Source organism: Trachypithecus francoisi, unplaced genomic scaffold (genome assembly GCF_009764315.1).
Source record: "Trachypithecus francoisi isolate TF-2019V2 unplaced genomic scaffold, Tfra_2.0 Lachesis_group12, whole genome shotgun sequence".
NCBI classification, from domain to species: Eukaryota; Metazoa; Chordata; class Mammalia; order Primates; family Cercopithecidae; genus Trachypithecus; species Trachypithecus francoisi.
Genome location: NW_022681457.1, coordinates 102,014,859 through 102,035,029, shown reverse-complemented (window position 1 = coordinate 102,035,029; position 20,171 = coordinate 102,014,859). Strand labels below are relative to the sequence as shown.

The 20,171-nt window shown below is 51.9% G+C and overlaps 1 protein-coding gene across 2 annotated transcripts in view; it reads left to right on the top strand.

Moving 5' to 3' along the window:
• The window catches only part of EPHB2 (EPH receptor B2), a 209,603-nt gene extending 190,506 nt beyond the window's left edge, over nt 1–19,097 (top strand). For both annotated transcript variants that reach the window (XM_033227901.1, XM_033227900.1), the window contains exons 10-16: nt 9,400–9,522; nt 9,928–10,175; nt 11,161–11,376; nt 12,242–12,391; nt 13,916–14,109; nt 16,223–16,378; nt 17,248–19,097. In XM_033227901.1, the coding sequence (XP_033083792.1) occupies nt 9,400–9,522; nt 9,928–10,175; nt 11,161–11,376; nt 12,242–12,391; nt 13,916–14,109; nt 16,223–16,378; nt 17,248–17,356 (1,196 nt within the window). In that variant the 3' untranslated portion in view covers nt 17,357–19,097. The remainder of the gene's footprint in view (nt 1–9,399; nt 9,523–9,927; nt 10,176–11,160; nt 11,377–12,241; nt 12,392–13,915; nt 14,110–16,222; nt 16,379–17,247) is intronic.
• The last annotated feature ends 1,074 nt before the right edge of the window (nt 19,098–20,171 follow it).

Genomic DNA, 20,171 nt, shown 5'->3' with positions numbered 1-20,171 from the left:
GCTTAGTCCTTACTTCAGATCATTCAGCAAAAAGGAGTTCTAAATGGGTCCAACATTCATTCTCAAACTGCACTCAGTGGGATGCCCTGGGGTTCCTCAGGTGGCTGCCTCTGGGTACAGAGGCCCATCATCCTATCCCTGCCCTTGTCACACATCTGTCGTGGGCCTACTACATATGCCAGGCACTGTTCTAGGTGCTGGGGATCCCCGAGTAACCAAACCGAATATCCTGGCCTTTGAAAAACTTATATTCTAGTGGGAAGGATGGGGAATAAAAAAATACATGTCATAAGGTCAGGCACAGTAGCTCACGCCTGTAATCCCAGCACTTTGGGAGGCTGAGGCAGGCAGATCACTTGAGGCCAGGAGTTTGAGACCAGCCTGGCCAACATGGAGAAACCCTGTCTCTACTAAAAACACAAAATTTAGCCAGGCATGGTGGTGTGTGCCTGTCATCCCAGCTACTCAGGAGGCTGAGGCAGGTAAATTGATTGAACCCGGGAGGCAGAGACTGCAGTGAGCAGAGATTGTGCCACTGCACTCCAGCCTGGGTGACAGAGCAAAACTCTGTCTCTAAATAAATAAATAAATAAATAAATACATGTTATAAGGCTAGGCACAGTGGCTCACACCTGTAATCCCACCACTTTGGGATGCCAAGGCAGGTGGATCGCTTGAACACAGGAGTTCAAGACCAGCCTGGGAAACATGATGAAAACCTGTCTCTACCAAAAAAGTATAAAAATTAGTTGGGTGTGGTTGTGTGTGCCTGTAGTCCCAGCTACTTGGGAGGTTGAGGTGGGAGAATAGCGTAAGCCTAGGAGGCAGAGGTTGCAGAGAGCCGAGGTTGCAGTGAGCCGAGGTCGCACCACTACAGTCCAGCCTGGGTGACAGAATGAGACCCTGTCTCAAAAAAAAAAAAAAAAAAAGGAAAGAAGAAAAGAAACATACATGTCATAAATGCAAAGCGTGTGGTATATTTGAAGATGAAGGTGCTATAGGAAAAAGACAAAGTGGAACAGGTAATGGACCGAGAGTTAGTTGTGGGGATCAGGGTGGCGTTTTTTTTTTTTTTTTTTTTTTTTTTGAGACGAAATCTCACTCTGTCGCCCGGGCTGGAGTGCAGTGGCCGGATCTCAGCTCACTGCAAGCTCCACCTCCCGAGTTTACGCCATTCTTCTGCCTCAGCCTCCCGAGTAGCTGGGACTACAGGCACCCACCACCTCGCCCGGCTAGTTTTTTGTATTTTTTAGTAGAGACGGGGTTTCACCGTGTTAGCCAAGATGGTCTCGATCTCCTGACCTCGTGATCTGCCGGTCTCGGCCTCCCAAAGTGCTGGGATTACAGGCTTGAGCCACCGCGCCCGGCCAGGGTGGCGTTTTTAAATAGGACAGCTTGGGTTGGCCTCACTGACAGGGTTTTAGTTGCACAAAGATACAAAGGAGCTGGGGGAGTGAGCTACTCAGAGGTATCTGAGGGAAAAGCATTCCGGGAAGAGAGAACAGCCAATGCAAAGGTCCTGAGGCTGGAGCTTCCTGGTAGGTTTCAGAAACAGCAGAGGCCAGTGTGACTGGAGCAGAGCAAAGAGAGGAATGGAAGCTTTGAGGGAGTCCAACATGCAGATTCTCATCAGGCTCAGCAAAGCCTTGGCTTTTCCTTGAGTGAAATGGGGAGCTGCTGGAAGGTTCTGAGCAGAGGGCTGACATTCTCCAAGTTACGGCCTTGATGGGACTTCTCTGGCTGCTCTCTGGAGAATGGACCGAAGGGGCTGATGCAGGGAGACCAGTGTGGTGGCTGTTGGAACAATCCAGGGAAGATATGATGGTGGCCAGACCAAGTGGCAGGGAGAAGATAGTGGGAAGTGGTTGGATTCCGACATATTTCAAAAGCAGAGCCACTAGATTTGCTGCAGGATTGGATGAGGGTACGTAAGCATGAGCAGAGTCTAGGAGCTCCAGGTACAAAGCCTCTGGGTAAGACATAATTTGAAGTAAAAGTTCCTGGGCTTAAAATAGTTTGGGGCTGGCCAGGCATGGTGGCTCATGCCTGTAATCCCAGCACTTTGGGAGGCCAAGACAGGTGGATCACCTGAGGTCGGGAGTTCAAAACCAGCCTGACCAGCATGGAGAAACCCCATCTCTACTAAAAATACAAAATTAGCCAGGCGTGGTGGTGCATGCCTATAATCCCAGCCACTCGGAAGGCTGAGGCAGAAGAATGGCTTGAACCCGGGAGGCGGAGATTGCAGTGAGCCGAGATGGCGCCATTGCACTCCAGCCTGGGCAACAAGAGCGAAACGCCGTCTCAAAAACATAAATAAATAAATAGTTTGGGGCCAGGTGCAGTGGCTCACCCTTATAATCCTAGCACTTTGGGAGGCCAAGACGGGCGGATCACCTGAGGTCAGGAGTTCAAGACCAGCCCTACCAACGTGGTGAAACTCCATCTGTACTAAAAATAGAAAATTAGCCAGGCATGGTGGTGCATGCCTGTAATCCCAGCTCCTTCAGAGGCTGAGGGAGGAGAATCACTTGAACCCGGGAGGTGAAGGTTGCAGTGAACCGAGATCATGCCATTGCTCACTCCAGCCTAGGCAACAAGAGTGAAACTCCATCTCAAAAAAAAAAAAAAAAAATAGTTTGGGGTGTATATGTAAAAATAGTTAAGCCATTAAAATTTCCAGAAGATAATTTAGGCAACTATTAACCAATATGGAAATAGAAAAGGACCTTCTAAACATGAAAACAATTGATAGCTCCTAAGAAAAAGATGGACACATTTAACTACACAGAAATAAAAGTCACCTGTACATTAAAAATAAAGGTCATAGGCCAGGTGCCATGGTTCATGCCTGTAATCCCAGCACTTTGGGAGGCTGAGGCGGGAGGATCACTTGAGTCCAGGAGTTCGAGACCAGCCTGGGCAACATAGCAAAACCCCATATCTACAAAAAATGTAAAAATTAGCCAGGCATGGTGGCACACACCTGTAGTCCCAAGCTACTCAGGAGGCTGAGGTGAGAGGATCGTTCAAGGAGGTCAAGACTGCAGTGAACCGTGATCTTACCACTGCACTCCAGCCTGGGTGACAGAGTGAGACCCTGTCTCAAGAAAAAATTTAAAATGAAAAATAAGGCTGGGTGCGGTAGCTCAAGCCTATAATCCCAGCATTTTGGGAGGCCGGGGCGGGTGGATCACCTGAGGTCAGGAATTCAAGACCAGCCCGGCCAACATGCTGAAACCCATCTCTATTAAAAATACAAAAATTAGTGGGGCATGGTGGCGGGTGCCTATAGTCCCAGCTACTCAGGAGGCTGAAGCAGGAGAATTGCTTGAACGTGGGAGGTAAAGGTTGCAGTGAGCCAAGATAGTATCACTGCACTCCAGCCTGGGGAACAGAGCAAGACTCCTTCTCAAACAAAAAAAAAAAAAAAAGGAAAAGATTGTAAATTATGTCATCCCCTCTTATTGCCCCAAGTAATGAGACCATGATCACAGATGTGGCTAGACATACTGCGTGCATTCTGTGTGCCAAGAATTGTTTCAAGGCTTTACATGTACTTATTCATTTGATCCTTATAATTTCTCACTTTGAATATGGGGAAACTGAGGCACAGAGGTTGTACAGCTGCTCAGGGAAGGGGCAGGAGTATGAACTCCAGCTGTCTGGCTGCAGAGCTGGCATCCTGTGCTGGCTCCATTCTCCTGAGCTGGAATGGGATAGGCTCCCATGCTCTGTCACCTGGAGCCATTGGGGAGCATTGCTATGTGGTGCGTGAGTCAGTAATAGGGAAACAGGTGAGGTCTATTTTTAAAATAGACCCCAGGGTTTGTTCCTAGATCAGCACATTTTAAGGCCTAAGATGCCCCTCCCTCCATCCTAAGCTCTAACGTTAGATCTGAGTAGAACTTTGTTCTGTTCAAAGCACTGCCAGCCCTGTGATCCCATATCCACCCAGCCACCCTGCGTGGTCAGGACAGAGGAGGAAGCTGAGGCCCAGAGATCCATGTGACTGGCCTGTAATCACCCACATGGCCCCATGGTTTCCATCATCCAGCAGGTGCTGAGTGAGTACCAACGTCTGTGATGCCTGGATGTGGAGCCGGAGGGCCTGACCTGGTTTCTCATCCCTACTCTGCCACTGGCCAGCTGGGTGACCTCGGGAAAGCCATCAAACCTCTCTGAGCCTTGACATCTTTATAGGGGAAGTAGCAAGAACGATACTTTTGTCATGGAATTGTGAGGATTCAATGAATTAAGGGACGTTAAAGTGCTTTGGAATAATATTTAATAATAGCCAGCTCTTCTTTGCAACAGTTTACAATTATTCAGCACTTTCCTTGATACTCTCGTTTAATCCTTGCAACCCCCTTAGGAGGTAGGTATTGTTTGTTATACCCATTGGGTAGGTGAAAAAAGTAAGACGCAGAGGTTAAGTAACTTGTTCAAGGACACACAGCTGGATCAACACAGTGGTTGATCCTGGCTTCAGACTCACAAAGCAGCTGATTTGTGACCAGAATTAGCAGCAGTGCCAGAATTCAGACCCAGAACTCTGCACACTGGTTCCTCTTCCCTCATCGTGAATTTCGCATTTGAGGGCAGGGCAGCAGGCAGTAGCCGACAACCGTAAATCGTCCAAACAACAGCCCAGGATTTTCTGTAGCCTTTGCCTACAGAGGTCCTCACCCGACCTTGGTTCAGCAAGTGCCCCTCCTGAGAGTCAAGCTTGTTGGAGGCTCTGGCACCAGGCACTCATTCACCTTCTATTCCAAGAGGCAGACTGGGGAAGTACCTGGAAGAAACGCAGCCTGAGGGTAACAAGTGGAGACTCTGTAGCCGGCCCGGGTTCAAACCCCACTTCTGCCATCTATTAGCTGTGTTGATATCATTTAACCTCGTGTGTGTGTGTGTGTGTGTATACCAGGGTCTTGCTTTGTCACCCAGACTGGAATGCAGTGGCACAAACACGGCTCACTGCAGCCTCTACCTCCTGGGCTCAATCAATCCTCATGCCTCAGCCTCCCGAGTAGCTGGGATCACAAGCCTACACCACCATGCCTGGTTAACTTATTTATTTTTCATAGACATGGGTTTCTGCCATGTTACCCAGGCCAGTCTCGAACTTCTGGGCTCAGGGAATCCTCCTGCCTCAGCCTCCCAAAGGACTGGGATTATGAGCTTGAGCCACCGTGTCCCACTCAACTCATTTAACCTTTTTTATGCCAGTTTCCTCATCTGAAAAACAGGCATCGTATGGGATTGTACCAAATGAAATTGCTATTTCTGTAGGTCAGAAACAGTTAAATATTGACAGTTTCATAAGTTATCAGCCTAATAATGGCACTTACCTGGTAGGGTTGTTAGGAGGATTCATTGGATCAAAAACTATAAAGTGCCCAGAACAAGGCCTGGCACCCAGTAAATCTACACTGAATGTATATTCAGTAAGTGTTTATTAAGCATCTACTGTATATCACCTTCATATAAGTACTCCAGAGGCGGCCGGGCGCGGTGGCTCAAGCCTGTAATCCCAGCACTTTGGGAGGCCGAGACGGGCGGATCACGAGGTCAGGAGATCGAGACCATCCTGGCTAACACGGTGAAACCCCGTCTCTACTAAAATATACAAAAAAATTAGCCGGGCGAGATGGCGGGCGCCTGTAGTCCCAGCTACTCGGGAGGCTGAGGCGAGAGAATGGCGTAAACCCGGGAGGCGGAGCTTGCAGTGAGCTGAGATCCGGCCACGGCACTCCAGCCTGGGCGACAGAGCGAGACCCCGTCTCAAAAAAAAAAAAAAAAAAAAATAAGTACTCCAGAGGCAACATTCTAAAGCAAGGGCTTATAATTTGGGGTCTAAAGACCCCTAGAGCTTCCAAGGGCCTGTGAATACCCCAAAATTATATGTGAAATATGGGAGTATGCACACACAGGAACACTTTTCCAAGGAGCAGATTCACAATTTTCATCAAATTCTCAAAGACATTCAGGACACGTAGTAATGCTATTATGTGTTCAGTAAGCATTTATTGGGCACCCACTGTGTGCCAGGCCCTGGGATTCAGCATGAACAAGACAGACACAGACTCGGTCTTCCTGGGGAAGAGGGTAAACTAAGCCCTCATGGGCAGCAGAGTGTTCCAGAAAGGAGTGGCAGGGGGCTGTGGGCATGCGTATCTGGGAACCCTGGTACAAGGTAGAAAAGCCAGAACAGACATCAAGGTCATAAGAGTGGGTGTGGACTCAGGACTGTGGGAGCCTGAGGAGAGGGTACAGGTCTCCCCTGGAGCAATCCAGGTGGTCTTCACAGAGGGGATGGCATTTGATCTGGTCATAAAAAGAAAGAGGAGACGGTACTCCAGGTAGAGAGCACAACACGAACAAAAGCATGGAGGCAGGAAATAATGAAGTGTGTCTGAAACCCCTGGATCAGTAAGTCCTGTGAGCTGGCATCTAGAGAGCAGGGAGCTGGAAGTGAGGCCAATCCATGGAGAGCTGGGAATGCCAGGCAGGGGCATGCACCTTTGTCCTGCAAGCAGCAGAGGCCCTTCTGACCAGTGCTGCTGGCCACAGCATGGCGATGGCATCCAGTTGCTTGGCAGTGGAGGTGACCAAGGAGGGTTTGGCTGCTGTGCTTCCCCTTACCTCCCAGAGTCAACCCATTCCTGTCCTCCATCCCCATCAGAAAGGGCCTCCCCCAGTCCCATTGGGAGGGAGGCTGAAAGCCAGTTGTCAAGAACCACAGGGCATGTATTGAGTCTGAGCAAGCAAGAGAGCATCCCCAGGGAGCCGACGCCCTGGCTCTGAGAAGGCTGATGGGGAAGGAGGTGGTCATGGCGGAATACTCCAGAAGGAGGCATGGACCAGATTCTGGTGTATGTCATCCAGGAGGCAGTGAACATGGTGATTAGGAGTACTGGCCCCAGGCTCAAGTCTGACAGACCCGGGTTCAAATCCTGGCTGTGCCATTTGCTAGCTGTGTGGCCTTGGCCAGATGACTTAGCCTCTCTGAGCCACAGTTTCCTTATGTGTGAAATGGGAATAATTGTCCTTTCTTCTAAGAGTTTTTGAGTGGAGGAAATAAGGCATATAAAGAGCCTGGCATGGCATTGGGCACAAAGGGCTCAGTAAGTGACAGCTGCTATTATGATTCTGTCTGTGTCATTTGGATTCTGCTCAGCCCTATAGACACTAAGTGTCTGCTGTGTGCACAGCTTTATGTAGTTTGCCAGGGGAGGGAGAAATCAGAAAAAAAAAAAAAAAAAGGGGGGGTGCATTTTCTCCTCCCAAGCACTCAACAGTCTTGGGTGGTGGTTCTTAACCTCTTTGGGGGCCTCAGACTCCTGGGAGACTCTGCTGAAAGTTTTGGAGCCTATGGCCAGAAAAACAGATACATGTATAAAATTATTAAAAGTCCAGAGGTCAGGCCAGGCACAGTGGCTCATGCCCGTAATCCCAGCACTTTGGGAGGCCGAGGCTGGTGGATCATTTGAGGTCAGGAGTTGGAGACCAGCCTGGCCAACATGGCAAAACCTATTAAAACTCTATTAAAAATACAAAAAATAAGCTGGGTGCTGTGGCACATGGGTATAATCCCAACTACTTGGGAGGTTAAGGTGGGAGGATGAGGATCGCTTGTATCCGGGAGGCAGAGGTTGCAGTGAGCTGAGATCGTGCCACTGCACTCCAGCCTGAGTGACAGAGAAAAAAAATTTTTTTTAATTAAAAAAAATTCAGAGGTCTATACTCAAGGATGGATTTTTTGAGAACTTTTGTTTTTGACAATATTTATTTCCATAACTTTTGGACTTTCAAAGTAGCATGAATGACTTTTTGAATAGACAAAGGACAATCATAATAAATGAATCCCATCTCAGGAGGTTACCAGACCTCCTACTGCCCATACTTAGGACTGCTAAGTAGCTCACAGACCCAAATTAAGAAACCCTGACCTCAAGAGCTAAACAAATACCCACGCAAATAATCCCAAATAAAGCTCACGTGTTATAGCAGTGGTTGGCAAATTTTTCGTAAGGGGACAGATAGTAAATATTTTAGACCTTATGGGTCTCCCTTGTAACTACCCAACTCTGCTGTCATAGCTTAATAACAACCATAGGCAAAGGAATGAGTATGATTGTGTTCCAATAAAACTTTATTTACAAAATAGGCTGTAAGCCAATTCGCCAACCCCTGTGTTACACACTCTAACGCCTAGATTCCTGGAATGCCTAAAATAGAGGCTGAGAGTGTCAACTCATATGTCCAAGGTCACACAGCTGAGCAGGGTTGATGGCCTCACACTCCAACCAGCCAAGCCTTATAGTGACCCAAGAATTTCAACTCCCAACTCCTAGAGCGCCTACCTCCAAAGTTGCAGCTCCTGGAGCGGCAGGAGAATGTGAGCAGGATGCTGGGGAAGCCAGAGGAGAGTTTGGGCTCTGGACCGGGAGGTCTGGGTGTTGGAAGACTAGCTGTCTGTCTGGGAGGGGGAAGATGGATGGGTCATCTTTCCCTTCTTTCAAAGCATCTTGCTGACTCAGTGCTGGCTGTTCAGAATTGGGTCTTTGACATCCAGGTTACCTTCTTCTCTTAGTGCATAAAAAAATAAGTGTGGGACAGAAGAGAAGGAGAGCAAATAATAACAAAAATAATAAAATTAAAATATGCATCAGATCAGGAATCAAATGCCCCATGTCTAGCCTCATGCTGATTACCAGAAAATCAGGGATCCAGAAGGGGTTAAGACTTGGCTAGTGGGGGACCTGGGAGGTGGCCCAGCAGCTGTGGATACTCAGTCCCTGGTGAGTGGAGCAGCCCCAGGTTCTGGGGGCCCATTTGGGAGGGCTGGGCAGCTAGAAAGGGACCCTGGGGGAAGAGGAGGCTTGAATTAGGCCTGGAGTTAGGCCTGGAGAGACAAGGAGGAGCTCTCCGTAGCAGAACTCCATGGACAACATGGCCTATTGCCTGATCTTTCTGTATTTTAGTTCTAATTTGCTCCCTTCCTTTTGGTCCCCCTCTTCCTTTACTTTGCACCCCTTGATTCTCTATCACCTATCTTTCCATTTATCCTTCTGTGCCCACGCCCGTAACAGACATTGCTTATCAGTTTTGCCAGCCTCGCTGCTCCAGAAAACCACTGCTGATCAATGAGAGTTGGAACAAGAGCTAAGACGTATCTGCCACCCCTGCTGGTCTCTGTTCCCCTCACCTCCTACTCAGTTCATGCCCATCTGCTCAGTAAGACCCAGAGGGGTCAAGTGCCCTGCAAGGAGTTGCCCAGTTCTTATGGGGGCCACATGGGAGTGGATTTCCCTCCACGGAGGGACTGGCTCCCGCTTTTCCTTTTGTGTGCATCTTGAGTCAGTCCATATGACAGAGCCTGGTCTTGTCCCCCAGTGACCCCAGGCATGAAGATCTACATTGACCCATTCACCTATGAGGACCCCAACGAGGCAGTGCGGGAATTTGCCAAGGAAATTGACATCTCCTGTGTCAAAATTGAGCAGGTGATTGGAGCAGGTAGGTGACTGGTACCTTCACATGTACTATGGCCTTAACCATGGGTGGCGAGACCACCCCAATGTGTACTCTTGGGGCAGAAGGTAGGATGTGAGACAGGGGCCTCAAAGGACCCCCCCCCCAAGGCCTGAAGGTTCAGAATGAACATGAAAGAAGGGCCCTCAAAGATCATCCAGTAAAATCACCTCACTAACAAAAGAGGAAACTGAGGCACAGGGCTGGGAGGTGGCTGGGACTTTTCTGGACCCCTGACATTCTTGAAGGGGTTTGGTGTCTGCAAGGATGAGTGGGCCATTGAGAAGAAAATGTACATGCAGGCCCTGTGAGTGGATGTGACAGGGAACAGGGAGGTGGCCCTTCCACCTGGCAAGTAACATCCTGCCTGTCTTGGTGTTTCTGTCTCAGGGGAGTTTGGAGAGGTCTGCAGTGGCCACCTGAAGCTGCCAGGCAAGAGAGAGATCTTTGTGGCCATCAAGACGCTCAAGTCGGGCTACACGGAGAAGCAGCGCCGGGACTTCCTGAGCGAAGCCTCCATCATGGGCCAGTTCGACCATCCCAACGTCATCCACCTGGAGGGTGTCGTGACCAAGAGCACACCTGTGATGATCATCACCGAGTTCATGGAGAATGGCTCCCTGGACTCCTTTCTCCGGGTAGGGGAAGCCAAGAGGGACAGGGGCCCATGAATGGGGCAGGAAAAGGAATGATGGACACAGCTTCAGACTCTCAGAGCCTGAAATGGTCTTGGAAAAGCTCTAGGTCAGGAATGGCTTGTAGGCTGTCACTTTCCATTCCCTTACCCGTGGCAGGCACTGCTAATCAATCCCAGCACTCTCATCCACTAAGCCCAGAAGCAGCCCCAGAATTCTTCTCAGTATGGTTCCCCAGGAAGCCACAATCAGTTGATCAGAGTTGGCACACATCTCAAATCTCTTTCCATTCCTGCTCTTAGCCAGCCTTCTCATTGTGCACCGAAGAAAACAGGCTCAAAGAGAGGTTGGATTTGCCCAGAGTCACCCAGACGGTCAAGATGAGGCCTGGACTGGAATCAGGTGTCTTGACCTCTCATCCAGGGTTTTCACCAGATTTTGGAGTTCTCCAAAGCTCTGTAGGCTGGTGGGAGGAGTTCAAGGCCAACAGAGGAAAATGTCAAGGTCTCCCAGGAGACCACAGTCAACCAACCAGACAAAGCACCAGACTGGGCATCAGAAGCAGGCCATTGGATCAGCTGCTATTCAGTAAATATTTGTGAAGCACCTAACATGTGCCAGGCACCTTCCATGTACCTTCTTGTTTAAGCCAGAATAGCCCTGGGAGATGGGTGTGATTTAGGCCCATTTAACACACAGAAGAGGAAACTGAGACTCAGAGATGTTAGGTTACATGTCCAAGGTTGTACAGCCAAGAAGGAACAAAGCCAGAGTCAAACCAAGTGTGCCTGCTTCAAAGCCTGTGTTCTCACCACCACCCTGAAGTTGGCCTCTGATGGGCCTCTCCGGGGTCCCGAAGCATCTGAGTCCTTCCCCAAGGAGCCTAGAGCCAGGCTGGCAGGGCCTGCTCTGGTTTCCCATTGTGAGGATGATACAGATCCCTGATGCCTGTTCTGTTCCCTCTGTGTTTTCTCCACTTCTCCCACAGCAAAACGATGGGCAGTTCACAGTCATCCAGCTGGTGGGCATGCTTCGGGGCATCGCAGCCGGCATGAAGTACCTGGCAGACATGAACTATGTGCACCGTGACCTGGCTGCCCGCAACATCCTCGTCAACAGCAACCTGGTCTGCAAGGTGTCGGACTTTGGGCTCTCACGCTTTCTGGAGGACGATACCTCAGACCCCACCTACACCAGCGCCCTGGTAAGATGGAGGCAGGGAACACCGGAGTCCCAGAGCCAGAGAAGAGGGCCTGAGTGTCCGTCTCTCTCCCTGCAAGACAATTTCACTAACGCCCAACTGGGCCAAGCACTGTCCTGGGCCCTGGAGACAGGGAGACAGGAACCACAACTCCTGCCCTCTTGCAACTCCCACACTGATGGGGAACAAATGTGCAGAGCCATGTGGAGTGACAGGGCTGTAAGCCAGGACAGTCAGCCTTGGAGGCAGAGGAAGGCTTGCTAGAGAGGTTGATATCTGAGCTGAGAGCAGAAGGGCCCAGAAATGTTTGTCAGATACCATGTTCTCATGGCAAAGTCCTGTGACTGGAATACAGGCTGTAGGGGCAGTGGTAGTGAGCAGTAGTGCTGGAGAGGTAGACAGAGCTGGACCTTGGAGCTCCTGGAATGCCCAGGTTCAGGCCTCTCTCCTGAAAGCAGCAGGGGTTGTTGAAGGTTTTAAACTAGAAGGACAAAGAGCCCAGAGACGGGTGCAAGTAGGCAAGTCACTTCAGTACTGTGCTGTGTGAGACGTGCCTCCTTGATGGGGAGGCATAAGTCACAGCTGTGGGATTGAGGGCAGCTGACAATTCTTTGGGAGCTCAGAAAAGCTTTTGGAGGGACTGGAGGATGAGAAGGAGGTTTCCAGATGGCAGAGTGGTAAAAGGCACTTCATGCAGAGGGTGCAGCAGGTGCAAATGCCCAGTGGTCTGAAGCTGCATGGTGAGTTTGGGGCACAATGAGGTGCCTCATGAGATTGGGGTATCACAGGGCACAGAGTGGAAGGATTAAGAGAAGAGGTCAGACAGGCCAGCCTCCCACCCATGAACCCTCCTCATTCTGTCTCCCAGGGCGGAAAGATCCCCATCCGCTGGACAGCCCCGGAAGCCATCCAGTACCGGAAGTTCACCTCGGCCAGTGATGTGTGGAGCTATGGCATCGTCATGTGGGAGGTGATGTCCTATGGGGAGCGGCCCTACTGGGACATGACCAACCAGGACGTAAGTCTCCAAGGGGATGGGCAAGACCTCTCCGGTCCACCAGATGGGAGAGGGAAGATTGGGGCTCCTGGCCTTGTGCCAGTCTCCCAGAGTGTGGGACATAGGCTTCTGAGATCATGGGCCTGGCTCCCAGGGCAGCTGCCAGCCCGATGGTGGCTGATTCGAATGTCTGCACAGGACCCTGGGCTCTCCAGGGGGTAGGGAGTAGGAAAGGCCACTCATCCACACATCAGTGCATCTTCAGGATGCATGCACCTGTGGCCAGCCCCAAATGAGACCACATCTGCCCTTCAGGTGTTTACCACCTTTATTCGGGGAACCAGATGTTGTGATCAGGAGCATTTAAGATCAGGTGCTAAATCGGAGTAGCCATGGAGGCACTGAGACACCGGCAGCACGGGCAAGATCAGACAGGAGGTGATCGCAGGATAAGTGGGGTTCAAACGGTCGCAGGACATGGAGACTTGAGAGCTTCCAGTGAGAAAGAACAGCATGTGCAGCCGGGCGCGGTGGCTCAAGCCTCTAATCCCAGCACTTTGGGAGGCCGAGACGGGCGGATCACGAGGTCAGGAGATCGAGACCATCCTGGCTAACACGGTGAAACCCCGTCTCTACTAAAAAATACAAAAAACTAGCCGGGCGACGTGGGGGTCGCCTGTAGTCCCAGCTACTCGGGAGGCTGAGGCAGGAGAATGGCGTAAACCCGGGAGGCGGAGCTTGCAGTGAGCTGAGATCCGGCCACTGTACTCCAGCCTGGGCAACAGAGCAAGACTCCGTCTCAAAAAAAAAAAAAAAAAAAAAAAAGAACAGCATGTGCAAAGGCTGAGGTGGGCCAATGTGGGGTTGAACCCAAACCAGAGGGTTTCCATTAGCAAAAATGCAGACAGGAAGGACTCGAAGAAACTTCTTACACGAGGAGGGTGACCCACAGTCGAGCTGTGGAAGGTGAATCTGGCTGTGGTGGCAGGACAGGCTGAGAGGGGTGTTTGGGCACATTTCCTTGACTGAGAAGCAGGTGGAGATGGTGGGAGGGGGCCCCAGCCAGGCTTGAGGCCATGGTGTGGGCCTGATGAGGGGAAGGTATCTCATACCTAGAGCTGTAAATGGCACTAAAATCAAGCATGTGGCCACATGGGGTCAAGCAAGGAGGCAGAGAGGGGAGGCCTTGGGGCCATCCAAGCCAAGAGGGGGTTCATAGATGGGAAAGAGGGAGGCGCTGGTGGAACCAGGCACAGGAGGGTCATCTTGGTGGACCCTGGGGAGAAGCTATCTCGGGGCTCTGGATTTCCCAAGATTGGCAGAGGGTGGGGCAGGAACCCAGCTGCCATGTCAGATTAAGGGTCTAGATGGTAGAAACCCAGGTCATCCCATCCCTGGGGCTGCCTCCAGGAGGTGAAAGTGGTTGGTTGCCACAGCAACTAAGTAGGTCAGACATGCAATGTACTGGGGGCAAGATGGGCCTGGCAGAGGGTAGATGCCCTCAGCCCATCCACCCAACCCCTCTCCACTCCTGCATTGTCCCAGGTAATCAATGCCATTGAGCAGGACTATCGGCTGCCGCCGCCCATGGACTGCCCAAGCGCCCTGCACCAACTCATGCTGGACTGTTGGCAGAAGGACCGCAACCACCGGCCCAAGTTCGGCCAAATTGTCAACACGCTAGACAAGATGATCCGCAATCCCAACAGCCTCAAAGCCATGGCACCCCTCTCCTCTGGGTAAGACCCCGTCCTGGCCCTGCCCCAGCCAGGCTCTGCCCTTCTTCCCCTCTCCCATCGCTTTTGCCGCCACTTCAGGCAGATGCTCTTCCTTACTGCAGCTTGGGATGGGAAAGAATAGGAATAGTGTTTGTTGGGTACCTGCCCTGCCTTAGGGGTGCAGGAGAGCAGAGGACACAGACTGCCCAGAGGAAGAAAAGGACACATACCCTGTGGGTGGCAGAGGAGGCATCTTTTAAAGCATGGTCAGAGACACCAGGAAGAAAAATTACCAAAGGAAGGCTGGGCGAGGTGGCTCACGCCTGCAATCCCAGCACTTTGGGAGGCTGAAGTGGGCGGATCACCTGAGGACAGAAGTTCGAGACCAGCCTGGCCAACATGGTGAAACCCCTTCTCTACTACAAAATACAAAAATTGGCCTAGCACAGTGGCTCACGCCTGTAATCCCAGTACTTTGGGAGGCTGAGGCAGGTGGATCACGAGGTCAGGAGATCGAGACCATCCCGGCTAACACTGTGAAACCTCATCTCTACTAAAAATACAAAAAAATTAGCCAGTCGTGGTGGCACGCACCTGTAGTCCCGGCTACTCGGGAGGCTGAGGCAGGAGAATGGCATGAACCCAGGAGGCGGAGCTTGCAGTGAGCCGAGATTGCGCCACTGCACTCCAGCCTGGGTGACAGAGCAAGACTCCATCTCAAAAAAAAAAAAAAAAAATTAGCCGGCCCCCGGTGGCGTGAACCTGTAATCCCAGCTACTCAGGAGGCTGAGGCAGGAGAATTGCTTGAACCCAGGAGGCAGGGGTTGCCGTGAGCTGAGATCGTGCCATTGCACTCCAGCCTGAGCAGCAAGAGCGAAACTCCATCTAAAAAAAAAAAAAAATTACCAAAGGATCCAGAATTTTAGTTGGTGAATAGATATGCCTGTCACTAAGTTTCCTTCCTAGCTACCCTCACACTCAAACCTGGACCCTCCAACTTCCATTTTTATCCTCATCACACACATGCTCACACAGGTCCAGTCCTACATGCGCAGATGAACACACAGTTAGGCACAAACACTCATGCCTATTCACAGACAGTCTCAGGCTCTCACACCTACACACATCCACAGGCACCTGCACACACACGCACCCATTCAGAAGTTTGTACTCACCATACACCCATCTGTGCCCCTACACTGAGTCAGTGTCCCCATGCCCGAGAGACAGGCTCAGCCTGAGGGGTGTTCACTTGGGGACCTGGTGCCTCGCTTCTCCTCAAGGCTCAAACCTCCCAGGGCAGGCTCTGTGGGGCAGCAGCTCTCCTCTGCCTTCCTTGGGTGGCTGTCACAGGTCACACTGCTGCGCCTGCACACACTTACTCCTCAAGACCCACAACCCCACAGGGTTTCAGAGGGGCATCTGGCCAGGTATCCTTAGGATCTAGGGCTGGCTGTAGCCAGAGAGCACGTTCTTATGAGCAGGAGACCATCATGCTTCCCTCTGCCTGTCTCTCCTCACCATGACCCTATGTCAGCCACCCCTAACTCTCCAGATCAAATCCCTCTGAGCTTTAAACCTCATGAGAGCCATTTCACTCCTTGCCAGCCAAGAAGTCATTCCCATTAGCGCCACCAGCCTTAGCTGGGCTTTGGAAATACAGTCTCTGGACAGTCCAGAAGGTGAGCTTTCGATAGCACAAACCAGAGTGGGGAAGGGTGGAGAATGGCACTGGGAGAGGAAACTGAATAACCAGCATAGTTAGTCTAGCTGAAATCCCTCCTGCTGAAAATAAGCATGGAGCTGCATCTTCCCCTCCTCACTCCCGAGGTCCAGCCTCTCGGCCATCCCTGCAGTGCCTTCCCTAGACTTCCCAGTTGGCCCCAGCTTTGAGTTCTGCACACACACTTGCTCTCACATGCTCACATATATATGCATGCATGTTTCCACAGGTTCAAACCCATGCCCACACTCATGCAGAAATACTCACGTACATACCCCTTCGCCTGTGTTCACGTTCACGTAAATGGATGCACACGTGCACATTCGTGCATACGCAGCCTACAGGCGTATCCCTGCACGCTCCCTGCAAACAGGTGCCCTGACCATCTCTGTCACCCACCCCCAACCCCAGCATCAACCTGCCGCTGCTGGACCGCACGATCCCCGACTACACCAGCTTTAACACGGTGGACGAGTGGCTGGAGGCCATCAAGATGGGGCAGTACAAGGAGAGCTTCGCCAATGCTGGCTTCACCTCCTTTGATGTCGTGTCTCAGATGATGATGGAGTAAGTGCCCAGCCACCTCTGCTCATCACCTTAGCACCCCCCCTCTCCACCGGCCCCACCAGCCAAGTGGGGTGATCTGGAGGGTGAGAAATAGATCATGTCCCAATAGGGAAGCAGGGACCAAGGGGCAAGATGGCCAACTTCGGAGTCACCTGTGGACTGATACCCAGGTCTGCCTGCCACCTACAAGCTCTGTGACCTTGGTCAAATCATAGCACCTCCCTTAGCCTCCGTTTTCTCACCTACAAACTCGGGTTGGTAGGAAGGTTGAGGGAGATATAAAGGAAGTGGGTGCTTATAAAATGCAAGCTGGCAGCCGGGCACAGTTGCTCACACCTGTAATCCTAGCACTTTGGGAGTCCGAGGCGGGCAGATCACAAGGTCAGGAGTTCAAGACCAGCCTGACCAACATGGTGAAACCCCATCTCTACTAAAATGCAAAAAATTAGCCAGGCGTGGTGGCATGTGCCTGTAATGCCAGCTACTCAGGAGGCTGAAGCAGGGAAATGGCTTGAACCGGGGAGGTGGGGGTTGCAGTGAGCTGAGATCATGCCACTGCACTGCAGCCTAGGCGACAGAGGGAGACTCTGTCTCAAAAAAGAAAAAGAAAGAAAATGTAAGCTGGCTTCCCCTTCCCCATAGCAGGGGAGAGAAGGCCCCCTAGGAACCCTGATTCCTACTCAACTGCTCTTCCACCTCACACCATAGTCACTCCCTCCAGCTGTGGCTGCTTGCCCACTCCACACTCCACACTCCCCAGTACTCCTTGCTTTGCCATCTTCCTCCTGGGGAAGCCCAGGTAGCTCTCTACCAGGCACAGGGCTCCTTCACCTGCACATTTCCCTAACACACGTGCTTCTCTCCCAAAGGGACATTCTCCGGGTTGGGGTCACTTTGGCTGGCCACCAGAAAAAAATCCTGAACAGTATCCAGGTGATGCGGGCGCAGATGAACCAGATTCAGTCTGTGGAGGTTTGACATCCACCTGCCTCGGCTCACCTCTTCCTCCAAGCCCCGCCCCCTCTGCCCACGTGCGCCGGCCCTCCTGGTGCTTCATCCACTGCAGGGCCAGCCACCCGCCAGGAGGCCACGGGCCACGGGAAGAACCAGGCGGCACCAGCCACGAGACATCACCAAGAAAACATGCAACTCAAGCGACGGAAATAAAAAGGGAATGGGAAAAAAGAAAACAGATCCTGGGAGGGGGCGGGAAATACAAGGAATATTTTTTAAAGAGGATTCTCATAAGGAAAGCAATGACTGTTCTTGCGGGGGGATAAAAAAGGGCTTGGGAGATTCATGCGATGTGTCCAATCGGACACCAAAAGCAGTTTCTCTCCAACTCCCTCTGGGAAGGTGACCTGGCCAGAGCCAAGAAACACTTTCAGAAAAACAAATGTGAAGGGGAGAGACGGGGGCCGCCCTTGGCTCCTGTCCCTGCTGCTCCTCTAGGCCTCAGTCAACAACCAAGTGCCTGGAGGACAGGACAGATGGACAGGCAGCCACCCCAGGAACCCCTCTGGGAAAATCTATTCCTGCCACCACTGGGCAAACAGAAGAATTTTTCTGTCTTTGGCAAATATTTTAGAAACTCCAATGAAAGACACTGTTTCTCCTGTCGGCTCATGGGGCTGAAAGGGGCTTTTGTCCTTCTGGGTCAGGGAGAACGCGGGGACGCCAGAAAGGTCAGCCTTCCTGAGGATGGCCGCCCCCGGGTCTGCAGCTCCAGGTACTATCACGTGCACAGCCCGGCGGCCCGACCCGCCTGGTGCCCACTCCCGCCAGCCCCCACCTCAAGGGCTGATACTGCAGTGACTGCCGTCAGCTCCAACTGCCGCTGAGAAGGGTTGATCCTGCATCTGGGTTTGTTTACAGCAATTTGTGGACTCGGGGGTATTTTGGTCAGGTTGGTTTTGGTTTAGGGGATTTGTTTGTTGGGTTTTTTTTTTTTTTTAATGACAATGAAGTGACACTTTGACATTTCCTACCTTTTGAGAACTTGATCCTTCTCCAGGAAGAAGGTGCTTTCTGCTTACTGACTTAGGCAATACACCAAGGGCAAGATTTTATATGCACATTTCTGGATTTTTTATACCGTTTTCATTGACACTCTTCCCTCCTCCTACCTGCCACCAGGCCTCACCAAAGCCAACTGCCACGGGGCCATCTGGGCCATTCCGAGACTGGAGTGAGATTTGGGTGTGGAGGGGGAGGCGCCAAGGTGGAGGAGCCTTCCACTCCAGGACTGTTGATGCAAGTGACGGATTGAGGAGGAAGTGGGCTCTGAGGCTGCAGGACTGGAAGTCCTTGCCCACTTCCCACTCTCCTGCCCCAATCGATCTAGTACTTCCCAGGCAAATAGGCCCCTTTGAGGCTCCTGAGTGCCCTCAGACGGCCAAAACCCAGTTTTGCCTCTGGGAGCCTAAACCAGGCTGCATGGGAGGCCAGGACCCGGATCATTCACTGTGATACTCTGCCCTCCAGAGGGTGCGCTCAGAGACGCGGGCAAGCATGCTCCTTCCCTTCCCTGGAGAGAAAGTGTGTGATTTCTCTCCCACCTCCTTCCCCCCACCAGACCTTTGCTGGGCCTAAAGGTCTTGGCCATGGGGAAGCCCTCAGCCAGGGATCTGGCCACAGACTCCCTCCTGTGAGCCAACGCAGACACCCGAGCAGAGCAATCAGTTAGTGCATTGAATGGAAATAAACACTTTAGTTATAACATGACCCCTGTTCTCTGTAAGTTCTGAGGGAGACCCTGGCACCCTTGGGAGACATGTGACCCAGGTTGCTCTTCTAATCCCTTCCTCCCTCAGGCTTCCAGAAAGCCCAGGGCAGAGAAAACATATGGAGAACGACAGCTCCACGTGGCCTTTCTGGCCCTGGCTCGTCAAAAGCACAGGCAACAAAGGAAGTGAGTTGGAAGTGGCTCAGAACTCTTTGATGCCCTGGGTATCAGGGTGAGCCCCTGCAGGTACATAAGGAGCAAAGAATTCATGAGGGTGTACTTGGAAGAGGGTCCGGGTGTCAGGTGAACTGTGACAGTGGGAATGTGAGGGTCTTAGAGTGCTCATGGACCCCCAGGCAGAGCCATGGGTATGATCACCTTATCCAGGCCAACTCTGGTTTTCTGTGTGCAAATGAGCTCCTGCTCACATTAAAATCAGAATTCTCCACGTGGCAGGAGGATGCAGGGAGATGATGTGCCATGGATATCAGGTCTGGCTGAGAAAGGGGCGCCAGGGAGACTACCTCTCAGGACCTTTCCCAGATCCGAGGAGATGGCCAGTGAGAAAGATTTAGGCCACAGGCAGCCAGCTAGAAGCGCCACGGTCAGAGTGAACATCCAGCACAACCCAGCCCATCGTCTGTCACTCACCTGTTCCGGGAGCCTGAGCTGCAAAGGGAAGGAAGGGATTAGAGGAGTGGGCCCCCCATGGGGACAGCAGGACGAGCCACAGGGATAGCATTGGCAGGTTTCCCACAAACTGGCCGGCAGTGGCCCACTGGCCTTCACTTTGTGCCCCAAAGGTGCCCCGCGCGGGTGGCAGCTGTCTCGGCACACAAGGTCACCTTCTGGCGGGAGCTGCCCTGATGCTCTTTAGATTAGTTCTGTCTCCCCAGCCCACCCCCCAACTGCTCTGGGGCCCCACATGGGGCTGGCAGTCGGTGCTTCCCGTCAGATGGCTTCCTGTCCTAAGCCGCTGGGCTGGTGACCACTAGCCAGCATGTCTGCACCTCCGCCCACCAGGGCCAAGGTCCTCAGTGGCCAGGCACCCTGCACGCCTGCTTCCCA